Consider the following 19,340-nt stretch of genomic DNA (forward strand, 5'->3'; position numbering starts at 1 on the left):
CCGCCTGCAGCTGCACAGGCGTTGGTCGTTCCAATCAGTGGCAGTTAAAAGGACTCCAGGCCCGACCATTCCGTGTCTGGTCATTGTATGTGTTTGCTTCACCCGGTCAGGTTTGTTTCCTTATGGTTTTCTTTGATAATTTGTACTTTTCTGTTCGGATGACTTTGATGTTTTAGAATTTGTTCCTGCTGACTTTATTTTAATACAATTTGTCAAATACAACAAATATTCCCTCCTGACTGCTTATTTGCAATCCTAAACCATCACCACCTCGCAAACCGTGACAACTACAACTTTTAAGATCATGGGCCATATGGTTTGTGAAAATCCGGTATCTTTTTTCACTTTACATGATTTGACTTTGGTTTTTCGGGTTGGAACAACTTGCCACATTGCGTTCAACTTTGGAAGCTTCTCTCCTTAAAAATTGAGCAAGTGACCTGACCAGGGTGTGAGGCAGAAAGTTATTTACCCTGTCGTCTGATCTCGGTTGCTGGTAATGACGCCATAAAAGCCTTGTGCAAATAAACATAAGTCACGGATGAACGTGTATCGATAAGGCAGAGGTTTATGAAAACAAAGTGCCCCTGGACTCCCGAACAAGGTAATTAAATGCAAAGGCTGGCTTGATTAAATAAGATATGCCGCGGTCGTAGTAAACGCGCAAATCGATACAAAAAAGTGCCACACAAATATTAGAATAATTGATCAAGGATGATTCAGCGGCAAGAGAGGTTGGAAAGGCGGGCAGGATATTATTGGGCAACGGGAGCAGCGATGAAGGTCAGTGGATACTACGGTAATGACTAACGCCCTTTCCTTGACTCCTACGGGCCAGGCTTTATTTTGGCTAGTTTACAGGAAATTACTTTTGCTATTTTCCATCATCTTCTACTCGCGCCGGGCTTGCACGCGTTAGCTTTATAGCGATGACCAATCAGAGTGCAATAAAAACAAGCTGTAACTGGCCAAGCCTGTAATGAAAAGGATTCACGCAACTGACACCAAACCGACGGTTATTAAAGTAAGAGTTAGAGGCGCATCGGAGCACTAATACAGTTCGGGTCTGTACTTTATGTTAATGTCATCTGCTCTATTATTGCCTAGCCCCTTGGTGATATACGCATGCCTATATGGCCGCTAAGAATAGACAGATAGAGCGAGCCGTATCTTGGGAATCTGCAAAATACATCATAATGAATGATTGTGGTGTGTCATTTGAAAAAAGGAGCAAATTATCGTATTATCACGATACTTCAGACACAATGACATTCGATTTAATCATTAACTCATTCACTGCCAGACGTGCAAAAATGTGTCCACAGAATATTGTGTTTTAGGACTACATAAACATTCCATGCAGCATCAGAAACATTATATTCCTTCCTAAATAATATGGGTCTGGAGTTATATAAGCTTGAAATGAAAATACAATGCAATACACACATATTGGGTTATATAGCGCTTTAACAACAGCTGAAGATGGAACAAAGCGCTAACGGGAAAAAAAAGGGAAATGCTGCCCCTTGTGGAAGGGAAAATAAGCACACCAGAAAGAAAAAAAAAAAAACAAACAAATTTGTGAATGGTGCTATACATCATATTTTCAATTCCCAAATGAATTTGTTAAAAGCATTGAATGAGTTAAAGTGGTTTCTTGGTTGGAGTAATGAAAAAAAGAGATTGAAGACTCATGGCCAAATATCCGGGAGAAAGACTGCCATGCCTTGGCGAAGTCCGTCTTAGTCAGTCTTGGAAAGAGGTTACGCTATCAGGAAGGTGACATCACGCATCTTCTCCAAGTGGAACATCGATGCCGCCTCAGATCTACGGCGCTGACGTTTGACGGCGTTTGGGCCGCGGTAGAGTGGGCAAAGTGGAGTGACGCCAAAGAGTCCTCCTCCAAGTGTACCCTTGCCAGAGGCCGCCCATGAGTCAGTCTGCGTCGAGCCTAAACAGGCTACTTCCACCTCGTGATGTGTGTGTGACCCGCCTGTATTCATGCCACATTCACTGAATAGTTTTTGACGACAATTCCAGATGATGGGACCTTGTAATGGTGCCTTATTGAATCCACTTTGCCATCCCTCCATCTGTTTTAAAGTACTTCACTTGTGTGGGACTTTTAGTAAAGAAGAAACAAAATGTAAAAAAAAAATTTCGGTCAGAAACGATCCGCCAATATAAGCAATGGTGTGTTTCAAGCCAGATGGAGCGATGTGAAGAGGCACCTATTACAAGCACCCCACAGAGTCTTCCAAGATCAACTTCAATGCAGTGAACTGGCGAGGCATGGGAGTGAAACCATTGCCAGATACCTGATTTTCATTCATCTGACACATTAGGTCAGAGGTAGGGAACTCCGGTTCCCCGAGTGTCATAGCCTGCCTGTTTTAAATCCTTGACCACTCTAGCACACCTGATTCAAAGTCAGCTCAGCAAGTGCAGCAATCTCTGTAGAGGCCTGCAACGATCACGGAGAACAGAATCAGGTGTACTAGAGTTAGAAAACAGGCAGGGCATGGCTCTCGAGGAACAGCAGTTCCCTAACTCCGCTTATCGATGAAAATGTTTCTTCAGCCGTCATCTGCACTTCTTTGAAGGTGTCCATAAACCATAATCAGTGACTCCTGACTGATTATGGTCTAGTCAGGACTGATTGATGAATATGGTCTATGACTATCAGTCATAGACCATATTCAGTCATGACAAAAGAAGTAATTAGTGTAGCCTCAGGGAATAGTCCTCTGCTCCCCCCAAGCTTAGAGCAGGGACCTATCAACCTGTGTTCTTCCATCACCGTTTGGTTCGGGGCCGCCACAAAAATGGACAAAATCCGACTTCAACGGACAGTTAGGACGGCGGAAAAATCATTGGCACCGCCCTACCCACTCTCGAGGACTTGCACACTGCAAGAATCCAAACTAGGGCGCGGAAAATCCTACTGGACCCTCCGCACCCTGCCCACCACCTTTTCCAGCTACTCCCCTCAGGCAGGCGCTACCGATCCATGCGCACCAAATCCAGCAGACATTTAAACAGCTTCTTCCCCCAAGCCATTAACTCTTTGAACTCTTTCAACAGTAGCCAAAATGGAACTGTATAGTGTCACTTAGCAGTTTTTTTTTGACGACGATACTAGTGCAGCGTGTTCTACCGGAAACAAATTCCTTGTGTGTTCTACATACTTGGCAATAAAGATGATTCTGATTCTGAGATATATATATATATATATATATATATATATATATATATATATATATATATATATATATATATATATATATATATATATATATATATAGGGCCAGACCTTCCAGCAAAAAAAAATGTTCGCTGACAAAGCCTCTTGAATGAGAAGAGAAACATGCGACACCTTCAAAGAAGTACAGATGATGGCTGAAGACACCTTTTCATTGATGGACCACTGCTGTACGACTGAGAGCTTACACAGACCTAACTCTGCTTAATGGTTCTGGGTACATGCTGCTGTTTTGGTTAGCAATGGCAAGTTCAAGGTCTAGTCGTTGACTTGATGCATGCGAACTATACGACGCTTTTCTGTAACAGATTCCAGCCTCGCACCGCACGGCATTGTACGACACTGCCCAGCCTACGTTACATTTCCAATGCAACATGTGGGGGGGGGGGGGCAGGATCAATTGAAATGCACAAGTCACCATGACAGAGTCACATTTCACAAGTGTCAGGCAGTGCTTTTGAACAGAATCTTTCACATATAAGATGAAAAAAAATCAATTTTCAGGTTTGAGTCAGTGAGACAGCCACCCACCGGTCACTCACCCGCCGGCCGTGACGACAAAACTACAGTTCATATCTACGAGTTTGTGTTTTACAACGACATTGGAGCATACTTTCCATTTCATATGTGGGATGGATGAAATAGGCGCGAGAGTGATTTAGCGAGCGGCACACAAAGCTCGCCCCCAGCGAGCATTGATACGGGACTTCAGTCCCATTAATTTGCCCGCCTCTTTGAGTTTGAGGCTTGTGACCTTCAGTCTCTCGAGGCCACCCAAAACCCTTCACCCCAAGGCGGGGTCCATGACCATTGGGCTATAGTGCAGCAAGCCTTTGGGCTGAGACTGGAAAGCTCTCATTATTAAAGTGAATGGGCCTTGCATTTTACATTTCATTGTGTTCTCTTGAAGTTATATTAAAAGTGGTTTGATTATTTGTGTGTGATAGATACAATACAATACAATACAATACAATACAATACAATACAATACAATACAATACATATTGATTTATATTGCGCTTTAACAACAGCAGAAGCTGTAAAAAAGCGCTTGACATGGACAGCTATCATATACAGGAAATGAAGCAGTCACAAAGATAGTAGAAAGCACCAGGGAATGAAACTACGATCAAGTCAGAAACATGCTGAGTCAAATACCACAGAGTACAAGTGAGTTTTGAGACAGGTTTTAAAGATGGGCAGTAAAGGGGCTTGCTGAATGTTCAGTTGCAGGTCATTCCAGAGAGTGGAATCAGCAACGGAAAAGGCTCGATCCCCTCTAAGCCTTCGTTTAGTTTTTGTCACATCTAATAATGTCTGGTCTGCAGATCTGAGGCATCGGGAAGGTGTGTAGGGGTGGATGAGCTCGAAGAGGTAAGGAGGAGCAAGGCCATTTAAAGATTTAAAGACAAATAATAATTTCTTGAAAAGAACTCTAAAATGTATAGGGAGTCAGTGAAGGGATGCCAGATTAGTAGCTGGATACCAGCTGGAGACGCTTCATGGAGGATTGACTGACACCAAAGTAAAGTGCATTACAGTAATCGAACCGAGATGTGACAAAAGCATGAATTACTGCTTCAAGGTAGTCAAAAGATAATGAGAGGTTTTATTTTTTCAAAATAGCTGGCTTTAAAACCAGGAAATGGATATGTTCAGCAGACGTGCTTTTGCCACCTCACTTGAGAATTGAGGAAATCTGTCGTGCAATCAAAAGACAGTAATTGCATGGCCTCAAACGGCTCAAAGTCAAGTTCTGAAAAGTGATTACATTGTCAGCATGCGGCCCCCCAGAAAAATCAAATGGGAAAAGTGACCACTCGAAGCCAAGCAGGGCCGAAATGGTGTCGAAGTGGTACAGGAGAAGAGCGGCAGCAGGTGTCTATGAACTGAGGTAATTACATGAAATCATTGCTTTTGACCAATCATGATTTGGCTTCTTTTATAAAGGTGGGTACGACAGATGGATACATGGTCTTGTTGTTAAAGTTAGTTGAGAGTGATCATATTTCTTCCAATAGTGGCCTTTTTTGTAATAGATGTTGTTCCACAATTCATGGGGACATTAAATGAATTGAGAAGAACTTAGATTTTCTTGCGGGAGGTGCCGATAAAGTGCTGGTCAGACCTCTGGCCATGTTTCCACGAGGTGGCGGCATTTGCCTTTTATCTATGTTACAGCTTCAACTGTTGTGAAAGGACTATATAAATCAATATGTATGTATTGTATTATATTTTGTATAGCCACACCCATTTCAATCTCATATAACTCCAGACCCATATAATTTAGCAATTAACTCTTGGTTTCCTGATGTAAGAAGAAAGTCGAAGGTTTTTAACGCTGAATTGAATGCGAATGCAGTCCTAAAACTCAATATCTGTGGCTCCAAGAATTTGAGTGACAATAACAAAAACCCTTGAACTGGAGTGGACACATTTTTGCACATCGTCTGGCAGTGAATGAGTAAAAGGCGAGTGTGCTCGAAGAGAGACAAAAACAAATAAAGAGAGGCGATCCACATTCACATCACACTCACCCTTTGTTGTCTCTGGGCTTTAGCTCTTCAGTAGTGTCATTGCTGAGGAGGAAAAAAATGAGATTAGCATGAGATACACATTAGATGGCTTCGCGGGGAGTTCTCCCCTCTTGTCAGGACGCAGAGGGCGTGGATATTTTATTTCATTAGTCACACTAGTGTGGAGGCAAACTGGGGAGGCAGATTTGGCGTGAGTGAGATAGATATGGGGATTATGCGTCGGGTGCGTGTACACAGTGTACATCACTCCTACCGCTGGTGAAGCACTTGCAACATGTGGCGTGAAGATGGCGATCCGAAAACGAGTAGTGGTGCTTTAGAGATAAGCTATGCATCTTGATTTGTAAAATGCGGTGAACACGTGTATCAGGCCGAATCAAAACGTGTATCAGGCCGAATCTAAGTAGCTTCACTCCTTACGATCAAAGTCAGGAAAATCTGGAGTCTGTGATGTGTCTGAAAGATAATTCGGGAGTGATTAACCAGAGCTGTGGGAAGTGATCAACAACAGACTCTGGAAAACAGTCAGAGGAGACAATCGTAACAAACATTTTAATAATTATGATTGATATTGCTTGCCAATTTTTGCGGAATCCATGATTGTGACATTAAATGGAACAAGTGACAATTAGGAAGCGAGACCTGAAAAAATTAGCATAGCATCCAGTTGGCTTTTTGTAATCATTGTGCAGGCGATGCTTTTATTTGAGTTTTACAGGACAGCCTGCTCGTGGTATGTGTGCCACACCTTGAGAATCACCGTATTTTATGATAAACAGTAAAATAAGAGTGGATGAATAAAGGAAGGGCAAAACCCCTTATCCAAAACACCCTGCAGCTGTACTCCGACTAACAACAGGATTCCATCTAATTCGAAATCAATGCAATATTAAGAGGTTGATAATTCCTGTTATTATCCCAGCACAGTGTTGGCAGTCTCTCGGGTGCCTCTCTGGGAGAGAAATATACTCGCGTGGAAAAGCTTTTGCCGTCAAAGCCGCTAGCGCAATGGTTCGCTAACACGTGTATAACCGCTAAACAACACGCCAGTGGGGGGAGGCTCTTAATTAGGACTCTTGAAGTTATCCGGCAACCCACATCTAATAATGAAGGCACCACCACCACCGCTGTTCTATTTACATATCTTTAGTTAGTAATGTGCGGCCGTTGGGAGAGCCTCGTGGCTGCCAGTGTAAAGAAGGGCATGTCAAGTTGAGCTTCTATCCACAGGCTCTCTTCCTCTCAATTATGACTCGAGATGTATGCCAGGGACCCAAAGGTCTGTCAAACGAGGTTATGAAATCATGAGAGCGTAAGCAACAGTATTGCAGTGTGTATTTGCAAGGCAATCATGTCATCATAAGAAAAGCTTTTATATTTATTTATTTTTTATTCAACCTAGATATTATTGTAGAACTGAAGATAAACTTAACTCATTCACTGCCATTCCCAAATTTATTCGGGAATTGAAAAGCATGACGTGTAGCGCCATTCCCGAATTTGTTCGGGTTTTGGTTTTTCTTGTGAAGGGGTGCCGATAAATCGTTGGTCAGATCTCTGACAATGTTTTTCCCTCCCACGACGGGGAACTCCGGATCCACATAACCTAGGCATTAACTATTTTTTTCTAAAGATAGAAGAGAGTCAAGGTTTTGTAAGCTGCATTGAATGTTTTTATGTAGTCCTGAAACTCAATATTCTGTGGGTCCTGCAATTTCAGTGAAAATGACAAAAACCCTGGCACTGGAGTGGACACATTTTTGCACATCGTCTGGCACTGAATGAGTTAATAAATACAGTAAAGTCTCGTTATATCGATATCGGATATATCGATAGTCCCGGTTATATCGATACTATTTCTATGCACGCACGGAGAAAATTACACGCAAACAGAGTCGGATATATCGATAGTCCCGGTTATATCGATATTTTTTCGGACTCCCTTGAATATCGATATAACGAGACTTTACTGTATATTCAGGCTCTGCATAAGTCAGGAAAAAAAGTCAACAAACCAATAAATAAAAGGGTACTTTGCATCAATATGGTACCCCAAAGATAAATAAGGTATTTAAATTTGGCCTTGTAAAATGCGCAAATTACCATGTTTTCCTGTGTATAATAATAATAATACATTTCATTTATGAGGCACATCCCCAATGGTGTATTTTCAAACTTTTTCACATGTAAGGCACACCGGACTATAAGGCGTACCTTCAATTCATGAAAGAAAATTCCAAATATAATCTAAAATATATCAAGGTTTTCTAAATATAAGGCACACCACATTATAATGCGCTACAGTAGAGACACGACTTCTTCGATAAGGGGAAATCGGTCGGTGGCAGTAGTTGCGAGACCTGTTGCGGCTCACTATTACTTCACATATAAGGTGCACCTGCGCATAAGGCGTAGCGTCATCTTTTGAAGAAAATTAACGCCTTTTGGTGCTCCTTATACACAGGAAAATATGGTACTTTATTAACAGCCAACCATTCTCAAACAAGAGGTCTCCATCTTGCCAGCATTTTGGTGCCTTATCGTTCAAGGCCTCCAAAATTCTGTTTCGCAACAATAGAAGCATTTGTTTTAATAATGATCTGTCCTTTTGTAATCAGTGGAAGAATACGGGTTGGTTTTATTAATATCACCCCAGGCCTCATAACCCCAACTCCCCGAGAAATTTCAACAACATCTCGTTTTTGCTACTCTTTGATTAGCCACCAGTGTCTCAGAAAGACATGATTTGGGCTTGAAGGTAGTCTGTAAGTGCCATCTTGGCAGCTGTCAAACTTGCGTCATCCACTGGAGATCTTCTCGCCGTACTTTGTGCCGAACGAGTTTCTCCTCCAGCGAGTCTGTTACCATGTCGACAGCACACCTCGCGCCAAATTTAAAGGGCCTGAGGGTAGCCATTTTGATGTCTATTATATCTATTACAAATGGTAAGCCACCTTGATTATCATTTTTATTTAGCTACAAACTCAGGAGAATCTTTAAAACGTGTTTTCAGAATCAGAAAACCTGTAATGGTCCCACAATGGGGAAATTTGCAACAGATTAATATGATACCGATTACCTTTTGTTTTGACTTCACCTTATATAGGCTGCCTAATGAAAAACAAAGTAATGTAGTTTATTCAATACATTATAAAAATGAAACTTGTAAAGAGCAATACATTGGGGAGACTAAACAAATTCTCAAAAAAGACTTTATCAACATCGCAGGGATAATACGAGTGGGCCTCAATCGGCAGTACATATGCACCTAAAAGCTAGCAACCACTCATTTGACGACAATGAGGTTAACATCTTAGCAAAATAAAATAGATGGTTTGAAAGCGGAGTAAAAGAAGCTATTTTCATAAAACAGCAAAATCCTTCACTAAATCGCCATGGTGGGGTGAGGTTCAATTTGGATCGTTCGTACAACTGACTTCTTACGCAACACAGGCTTAGTTATGCTGATGAGGTGATACCAGAGCAAAGGGGCAATCAGGCCAGTCCTAGACCTCATACTCAGGCAGAATAATAGAAGTAATCAGTCAGGACAATAGAAGTAATCAGGGAGTAGTCCTCTGTTCCCCCACAACCTGAGAACAGAGACCAATCATAGCTGAGTCTGCCACCGCCACGTCGGGACAGTAGGGATATATATAGGGCCGAAACTACCAGCAAAAGACTTTAGTTCGCTGACGAAGGCTCTTAGATAAGAAGTGAAACGTCCGACACCTTCAAAGAAGTACAGATGATGGCTGAAGAAACATTTTCATCGACTTCATCTTTTGTATGCCATCAACCTGGAATAAGTTCCAGCGGTTCTGCAACCCACACGAGGACAATATTTTACACAAATGAATTAATGAATGAATGGAAGTCAACCAATTATTTGTATTGCATTCGTATTACCGCGGAATGAATAACGGCGAGAGTTGCCTTTCACGCTGAATATCGTTATCGTTTCAAAAGTTAGATGATTTTTTTTACAGACATCTTTGTAATAAGAATTCATTATATTGCCCAGGTTGATCTTTGTGTTGTATCAGGAGAATAACAGATGAAATTGAGTTGTTGATATTGATTTGTTGAGTGGCGCTTCCTTAACAACTTCGACTGGAGTTGAATATAATTATAGAATACAGCTCAGGACAATTAGAACCCCCCCCAAAAAAAAACAAAAAAACAATTGTCTATCTATATTGAAAATGATGCACGCATTGTATATCCAAGTCCCCAAGGCAATTACAGATGCCAAGGAACATACAGCTAACGCTCCCGAAAGAATATTGAAAGCGTGGCAGTAATTCGCTGCGAGCATAACACCGCGCTTCCCCAGTGGAAGCATAAGGTGAACACTCCGTTCCTCGCACATTAAGGTGTTCTATCTTTATTGCCATACGTGCTGGCGAATAACTCGATAGACGGGACGGAGGGATGGGGATATAAAAAGAACAGAGGTGACTTTGACTGATACGGCCGCCCTTGTTTCAGTCTGTCTGCAACACATAGACAACGAGCCTCCAGGCTCATTTAGGCGTGGACAAAAATAGAAGCGTGCTATTTAACAATGCTAACAAAAAGATGCCCTCATACTTACAAGCTTGTACACTTATAATCTGCCAGTTCTAAATGAGCACTTTCCCTGAAAAGTACTGACAACAATCATCAGAAAAGTTTTTGGATGACCCGCTCGGTGCAGATCTGGCAGTGAACATAAATTAGGGTGGCGTCATTTAGATGCGTTAAATCAAGTCAATACTTGGCTTACTTAGAGATTTGAAGGGATTTTAGTGTAGTGCTGTTAATTGCTTCAAAGTGAGGCTTTGCGGTGCTTGGGGTATTTAACACAGCACGAGCGTTTGGAGTTTTGGAATCTCAACTCACGCCGTTGTTGAGTGTACTTTGTCTCAGCGAGCACGCACAGTTCAATACGATCCATCCATCCTGAAGACCGCATATTCTGTTCAGGGTTGAAGGTAAACGGGAGACGACTCCAACTAACTTCAGGCCAAATGCAAATCTACTTTGGACTGGTCGCCAGGCAATCACAAGCCACACATTTCCCCATTTGAGACTATTAAAGGTTTTCTGATTCTGATTCCGATTTTTAGATGGGCAATGATTCATACTCACATTCACACTGTCAGGGAGCTTTTTCTGCTGTCAGAGTCCAAAACACTCAACTGCGCAAATGGAAATCGGATGGCATTCATGTGCTTAAATGCAGATGAAGATACAGTGATACCTTGGTTTACCCAACCCTTGGCTCACGAACTTTTCGGTACATGAACGTTACATTTATGAAAGTTTTACCTTGGCATACAAACTTTACCTTGGCATACGAACTTTCTTAGTACACGGAGCTGCTTCAGAGTGATGTGAACGAGCCCGTTCTTCTAACAACAAAATGGCAGCCGACTGTTTTTGTCCTCTGTTCCCCGTCCCAGTCTTCGGTTAAAGCCACGTGATTGGTCAAGAACGCAGCAGTGAGGGGGGGGGGGGTTAAACATTAAAGAGACAGGCAGACGACAGTGAGAGAGTTTCAAATTTGATAGTTCAAAGGCAGAGTGTAGACTGCAACCCAGCTAAACAGAATACAATTGAGGAACTAGATACAATTATCACAGAGAAAGCACCTACAAGGAATCATTCCTCAAGATGGTGAAAGAAGAAGTTCCTCATCAAGTGTTTAATGCTGATGAAACCGGCCACTCCATTCCATCAAGCCATCAATGATCATCACAAAGGTAAATAAAACGACATTATTGTACAGTAAAGTTTATTTCTTTAATTATAATACCATTGCACATTTATTATACATAAAATAAGGTATATTTTGTGGAGTTCTATGGCTTAGAAAAAAATAGAAAGTAGAAAAGCATGTTTTATGGAGATCTGGGAACGGATTATTCTCATTTTAATGGTTTCCGAGGGGAAAATAAATTCTGGGATCCACACTTTTCACCTTACACACTCTGTCTGAGAACCAATTAAGTTCGTAAGCCAAGGTATTGATGTAAGTGAAATTAGCTGTAAAGTTGTCTGTCAGACCTACTTTGGTTTAAAAAAAATGGTGTCAGGAAAAAAAAAAGCAGAATAGGAAAGTCTTAAAAATACCATAACAGTTCATGCATCCGGGGTTTTGTATAATTCCGATAGTAGCAAACTATGTTTCCAGATGACATGTTTCGCCATGACATTGACGGTGCGTAACCATACGAGCTTGCAGAAGGTGTAGCCGTGATGTCATGGCTTTGTCTCCCCAATTGAGCATGGCATTTCCTAGCTTGGATTCAGACAAATTGAGAGTCATCCTGGCAAGGTACCAAAAAGGTCTGTCAAGCGACACTGACGACGCCTGTTTTGCTGACTAGGTGTTAGGGGAGTTTAGTGCAGCAGTGCAGAATGAATAATCTGGCACCCCGTGCCAAGGCGAAAGCCCGTCTGTGATGCGGGTCAGGCTGCGGCTCCTTACTGTTAAAATAAATAAATAACTATCAAAGTGTGGATGCCACGTTTGCAGCCTTCGAACCTGCTGGGTGGATTCTGAGATAGCTTGCTGTTGGAATGAGGGAGCAGGCAGCATGCCTCGCGTAGACTTTTTTTTCGGAGGAGGTAAGGGGTAGTGGGGGGTGTAAAGTATGGGTGAAAGTTGTCCGTGTACAGCACTATGTATGCAGCTTGTCTGTTTGAAAGTACTCTATAAATACAGTTGAGTTAAAGATCATTTCCATGCTAAACCCAATTACACAAAATACTCTAAAACAAATGACGACAAAACTGTTGCATGAGGAGAAATGTGGACTTTCTGAAATGTTTCACCCCCAGTTTGGCTTATATATATATATATATATATATATATATATATATATATATATATATATATATATATATATATATATATATATATATATATATATATATATACAGTAAAGTCTCGTTATATCGATATCGGATATATCGATAGTCCCGGTTATATCGATACTATTTCTATGCACGCACGGAGAAAATTACATGCAAACAGGGTCGGATATATCGATAGTCCCGGTTATATCGATATTTTTTCGGACTCCCTTGAATATCGATATAACGAGACTTTACTGTATATGTTTTTATTTAACTCATGCTACACGATGTGCAAAACTATGTCCATTCCAGTTAAAGAGCTTTTGTCATTGTCACTCAAATTGTGGAACCCACAGAATATTGAGTTTTCGGATTACGTACACATTCAATGCAGCGTAAGAAACCTTAAACTCTCTTCTTTCATCAGAAAAAAAGAGTTAATTGCTAAATTATATGGGTCTGGAGTTATATGAGTTTGAAATGAGGGTGGTTGTCCAAAATACAATGCAATACATACCATCACCGTTCGGTTCGGGGGCCGCCACAAAAATGGAAACGCCACAAAATCCGACTTCAACGGACAGTTAGGACGGCGGAAAAAATCATTGGCACCGCCCTACCCACTATCGAGGACTTGCACACTGCAAGAATCCAAACTAGGGCACGGAAAATCCTACTGGACCCTCCGCACCCTGCCCACCACCTTTTCCAGCTACACCCCTCAGGCAGGCGCTACCTATCCAGGCGCACCAAATCCAACAGACATTTAAAAAGCTTCTTTCCCCAAGTCATTAACTCTTTGAACTCTTTGAACAGTAGCCCAAATGGAGCTGTATAGTGCCACTCTGCAATTTTTTGATGATGATACTAGTGCAGCGTCTTCTTCCGGGAATACATTCCTTGTGTGTTCTACATACTTAGCAATAAAGATGATTCGAATACTGATACATATTGGTTGATATAACGCTTGAACAACAGCTGAAGCTGTAACAAAGCGCTAACATGGAAAAAAGGAAATGCTGGAAAGGGAAGGGAAAAAAATTGCCAGAGGTCTTACCAGCGTATTATCGGCACCCACCCCCGCCGGAAAAAGCAAAACTCAAACAAATGGCGCTTACACATCATATTTTCAATTCCCGAATAAATTTGGGGATGGCAGTGAATTACTTAATTTCAAATGGAACATTCATTTCTTGGTTATAAATACTCATCGGCACACAAATAGCTAAGCCTCCATTCAAAGAGTATTTAAACCAAAGTATTTTTTTTATTTTGAGACAGCAAATGGCAAATCTATCCTACATGGAGAGTCAGCCATGTTGGTACCACAGATTGGGAAAAGGGGAATACATTTGCACTGAATCCACAATTTGAGTGCCATTTAACATTATTTGCCGTAGCTATAAAGCCAACAAAGGAATACCTCACCCCGGCGTGAATGAATGAGTCCCTGTTCCTCGTTATCACTACTTATTGTTCCAGTCAGGCCGCCTTTGAAAGGGAAGGCGTGCTCTCCTTTGGACAGCTCATTAAGATAACACACGTGAACTCCCCATCGTCATCATTAAAAGCCGAGCTTGTTTTGGCCGTCTTTGTCTTGGGCAGGGACCCGGCCTTTGTCAGCACAACTGGAGCCAGATGGCAACACAAAAGCCGACCGTCCCGGAGTGCTTACACGAGTCGTCTCAGAAGGCAAGAGCCATTAAAGCTCACCTTCACCAGTGATGCCGCCCCCGAGACATCTACCTGGATCGAACCACGATCCACACGATGGCGAGAGGGATCGCGGGCGAGTTGGCACGGTGATCTGCTTGCTTATTTTTGCCCTAGCATGCATGATCAGTCCCCTACACTGTTTTCGTTGAAATATTCAGCCCAGCTAGTTACGGGACAGCCGACCTCATTCTTGGATGCACAGAACTCTGAAGCATTTATGAGGGAGGCAATAAAGAATAGAAAAAGTCATCGCGCCCCACTGCCATCACCTTGTGCCGTATTAAAATCACATTGTTTTAACTTTAGGGATGGCGGGGGAGGGCTAGAAAATGTAATCAGATGAAAGAAGGAGTCCAATGAAGGATTGCAATGAGATTAACAATTGAGGGGAAAATAACTAAGGATGATGGTGACCATTTATACAATACATATTGATTTACACAGCAATCGATTTAACAACATCTGAAGATTTCAATGAAAATATTTCTTCAGCCGTAATCTGTACTTCTTTGAAGGTGTCGGATGTTTCGCTTCTCATCCAAGAGGCTTATTCATCGAACTAAAATTTTGCGGGTAGCTCTGGCCCTTTATATATCCCTAATGTCCAAAGGTGGCGGTGCCAGACCTCTGCTTTGATAGGTCCCTGCTCTAAGCTTGGGAGGAGCATTGTCCTGACTGATTATGGTCTACGACTGGCCTGATTGCCCCATTCGCCCTGGTATCACCTCATCACCATGATTAAGCCTATTTCGTAACGATCTAAGAAGTCTGTTGTAAGTATATATATACATATATATGTAAAGAAACCTTTTCAACGATGTACCACTCCTGTCTGACTGAGAGCTTACACAGACGAACAGCTGCAGCTCTAACAAAGCGCTTACATGGACAGCTATCATATACAGGAAATAAAGCAGTGACAAAGATAGTAGAAAGCACCAGTGAGTAAAACCAAGATGAAGTCAAGATTTACTGAATAATCTTGAGTTTGCTTCTGTGCTAGGTTGTTTATGGTCTTGACATTGGTAGTTAATAATTAATCGAAAAATAATCAATTATCAAAATAAGTACTTATTCTGATGAATGAGTGATCCTTTCATGCAATTGATCAACTCCAAACCATCGCATTTCAGCCTCTCAATAATAACAGAAATATTTTTTAATGTGAACTCTTCTTCTTTTCCTTTCGGCTTTTCCCCTCAGGGGTCGCTACAGCGAATCAATGTCCTCCATCTATCCCAGTTTTGTGCATCCTCTTCTCTCACACCAGCTACCTTCATGTCTTCTTTAACCACATCCATAAACCTCCTCTTCGGTCTTCCTCTCGGTCTCCTGCCTGGCAGTTCAAGGCTCAACATCCTTCTCCCGATATAGTCACTCTCTCTCCTCTGGACATGTCCAAACCAAAGCCTCTAATATAGGTTGTCCCTCTAATGTACTCATTCCTGGTCCTGTCCAACCTGGTCACTCCCAAAGAAAACCTCAACATCTTCAGCTCTGCTACCCTGTACTTCTCTATCAGCATTCTTAAAGCAAACACTGCATCTGTCGTACTCTTTTTTTGGCATGAAGCCATACTGCTGCTCACAAATGTTCACTTCTGCTCTTAGTCTTGCTTCAACTACTCTTTCCCAGAGTTTCATTGTATGGCTCATCAACTTTATTCCTCTGTAGTTAGTACCACTCTGCACATCTCCTTTGTTCTTAAAAATGGGCACGAGTACATACAATATATACTACAACCCTGAACAAGATAAGTGTTGGATGATGGGTTTGTTTTGTGGACACAAAACCAAGCAAAAATCTGGAATTGATTGATTTTCTTACCAACTGCAAAGACTGAGCTAAAAGTGTCGACCTTGCTATCAACTCTTAAAAAAAAGTCTCTTAATTTCCCTGCTGACATTACATAACGTCTAGTTGTTTTCTTTCATTGGCCATTTTGATAAACGTATGAAATTGATCAAGCGGCAAAACTTTAAAGCACCTCCTGGGATGTTCTCTTCCTGTTACTGTGGAGTATTGACGTCAGGTTTATTTTACTCTTTATTGCCCAAAATATCTACAAGTGCGGCTCGAACAACAAGCTTGAGATACACACCAGCTCTAACCGCCGTTCATTTGGTGCGACTTGAACGTAATGACTTTTTTTCGGTGTCGCTTTTGGGGAACAGGTAATGTAAAACAGCTTGTTGGCGTTTCTAAATGAGTGCATCTGTCTCTATTCAACATACGCATACACACAAAAACACACACACACGCACTGGAGGAAGAATGATGCCAACAGGCTGCTGGATTTGGTGCCTGAAGCAGTTCTCATTTTTTATGTGCATTCATGCTTCATCAGCATTCACTGGCACTTGAGTAAATAAAGTTAACATTCACTAAGTGCTTTTGTTAGGTCGCCCTTACACCTGGCCGCTCGCTCCCTCATTTTTTTGCTTCAGTGTCCAATTTCGATATTAGCTAATTTATCTTCTTGGTTGTGTTCGACAAGCAACGTTGACCATTGCATCGATTTGCAAGATTGCATATTGACGTCAATGTGGTTTTCGTCACGGGCAAATTGTTCGATGCAAAGTTTGCAATTATTGGATATTTGAGCTTTTTTTTGGGTGGGCGAGTAACCATTTTGGTATATATAACAGCCATATCTTCACATTATTTACAATGTTCACTTAGATGAGTGTGTGTGTGTGTGTGTGTGTGTGTGTGTGTGTGTGTGTGTGTGTGTGTGTGTGTGTGTGCGTGCGTGCGTGCGTGCGTGTGTGTGTGTGTATCTGCATTCTTTTTGTGCACAGTTTTGTGACCTATGGCAAGCCAATAACCTGAGCAAAACATTAATTCCTGCCCACTATTTGTCCCCCCACACCCCCTCCCCATTCTAAACATACAGAATCTTTCTGTCAGGACGATGAGTGTCAGTGCATGAACGCAGTGTGCATTGGCTGACCTGTCTTTGACTCTTCGTCTTCTTCTAGTTCCTTGGCCTCCTCAGCTGTAATGAAAAAAAAAAAACCGAGGCGCTGCTATGAGTGGAAAGTGACAGACACAATGCACATCATTTCATCAGCCGCCTGCGGCAAGCTCAAAGGACAAGTTGTGATGAGAGCACCTGGATGACCATGAAGCTCAGCGCGATTGTGCCATGTCGCGGCATACCAAAAACACACACAGATATATGCGTTAAACAGCCGCAAAATAGAGTGTCAATTCTTCTCACCAATAGGGTAAACACATTTAGCTGCTGGTTATAAATAATTAAATAAATAAACAAATACACAATTACATATTTTAATACAATATATGATGATATACCGTATATATTGTATTTATTTAGAATTATAGAAAATGTATTTTTTACATTTATTTATTTATTTATTTATTTGTATACATATTTTATTATTATTATTATTTATTTTGTATTCCTTTATTTGTTCATTTATTTGTAATTCAAGTTTTTTTTACATATACTAATTTTTTTACATTTATTTTTATTCCTTTATTAATTTATCTGTAATTTATGTATTTATTTATGTATATACATATTTTATTTATTGCTTTAATTTATTTGTACTCCTTTATTTAATTATCTGTAACTTATTTGTGTTAGGTACTTTTATTTATTTTATGTATGTATGTATGTATGTATGTATGTATGTATGTATGTATGTATGTATGTATGTATGTATGTATGTATGTATGTATGTATGCGTATATGTATGCGTGTATGTATGCGTATATGTATGCGTGTATGTATGCGTGTATGTATGCGTGTATGTATGTATGTATGTATGTATGTATGTATGTATGTATGTATGTATGCCTCGACTGGGATCACCACCTTATCGTGGTGAGGCACTTTGCGCGTCTCCGTGACCCCGAGAGCTATGTCGGCTGGAATCTTGTACTCCTGGCAGGGTCACCCAAGCCGAACAGGTCGGAGGGTAGAGGCCAGACAAAGAGTGATCCCAAATCCGCACCCGGGGGTAGGCGTAGGCGGAGTCCAACAGATCGGACCACCGGCAGCCCCTTGCAACCGCACTCACCTGAAGGTCGTCTCGAGTCTTCACTCTTGCCACTGGAATACAGTGGGTGCGGCCAAGTATGTGGGGGAAGGAATTGCGCGCCCCGTCCCTCACACTAAATCCACTAGTAGCGCAGGTTTCAGCTTCCACCATATAAGTCCACTGGCGATAGGATAAAGTGACGGGGGCAGGTCATGGATGTGACTGGAAGCTTCTAGCTTGAATCCTACACAGCGGCGGTACAGGATTGATGGTCGTTGCGAAGATGGGATGGAGCAACATTATCCTTCGGCAGCATCCTGTGCGTCTGAGCAGCCCTATTCAGGGTCCGCACTGCTCACCCCTTATAGGGGAAGGGTCTAGAAAAGGTGACCTAAACATTGCTTGTTCCACCACACCTGGGTGGCCCACCGCAGCCACCAAGGCATCCCCCCTCTGCGGTCGAAAACGAAATATAATCAAACCCATGACTATGAACCTGGCTTCCTGGAATGTTCGCACCCTCCTCGATGCTCGAGACGGGATGGAGAGACCTCGGAGACGAACTGCCCTCATCGCACATGAGCTGAGAAGGTACAACATCGATATTGGCGCACTCAGTGAGACTCGGTTCTCAGGCGAGGATTCACTCACAGAAGTTGGTGAAGGTTACACCTTCTTCTGGAAGGGTCTCCCAGAGAATGAGCGAAGACTCCATGGAGTTGGCTTTGCTGTGAAAAGCAGCTTACTCAGTAACATCCCTGAGTCCCCCCAAGGCATCAGTGAACGGCTTATGACCTGGCGTATTCCCCTGGTAAAAGGTCGCTTCGCAACTTTAATCAGCGCCTATGCTCCCACCTTGGATGCTGACGATAACACCAAAGATGCCTTCTACGAGTCCCTGGATGCTACCATATCCAAAATCCCTGCCTCTGATAAACTTGTTCTGATGGGTGACTTCAATGCCCGAGT

At 41.9% G+C, this 19,340-nt stretch overlaps 1 protein-coding gene across 2 annotated transcripts in view; it reads right to left on the bottom strand.

Annotated features, from left to right (window-relative positions):
• Positions 1 to 19,340, bottom strand: part of cd276 (CD276 molecule) — an 88,850-nt gene that overhangs the window by 15,555 nt on the left and 53,955 nt on the right. The window contains exons 8-9 of one of the 2 annotated variants that reach the window (XM_088992925.1): positions 17,315 to 17,359; positions 5,800 to 5,841 (exon numbers count right to left, since the gene is read on the bottom strand). In XM_088992925.1, the coding sequence (XP_088849051.1) occupies positions 5,819 to 5,841; positions 17,315 to 17,359 (68 nt within the window). In that variant the 3' untranslated portion in view covers positions 5,800 to 5,818. The remainder of the gene's footprint in view (positions 1 to 5,799; positions 5,842 to 17,314; positions 17,360 to 19,340) is intronic. The other variant, XM_088992924.1, reaches the window with a different exon arrangement.

This window comes from Hippocampus bargibanti, linkage group LG03 (genome assembly GCF_051943395.1).
Source record: "Hippocampus bargibanti isolate YZ-2025 linkage group LG03, ASM5194339v1, whole genome shotgun sequence".
Lineage (NCBI taxonomy): Eukaryota > Metazoa > Chordata > Actinopteri > Syngnathiformes > Syngnathidae > Hippocampus > Hippocampus bargibanti.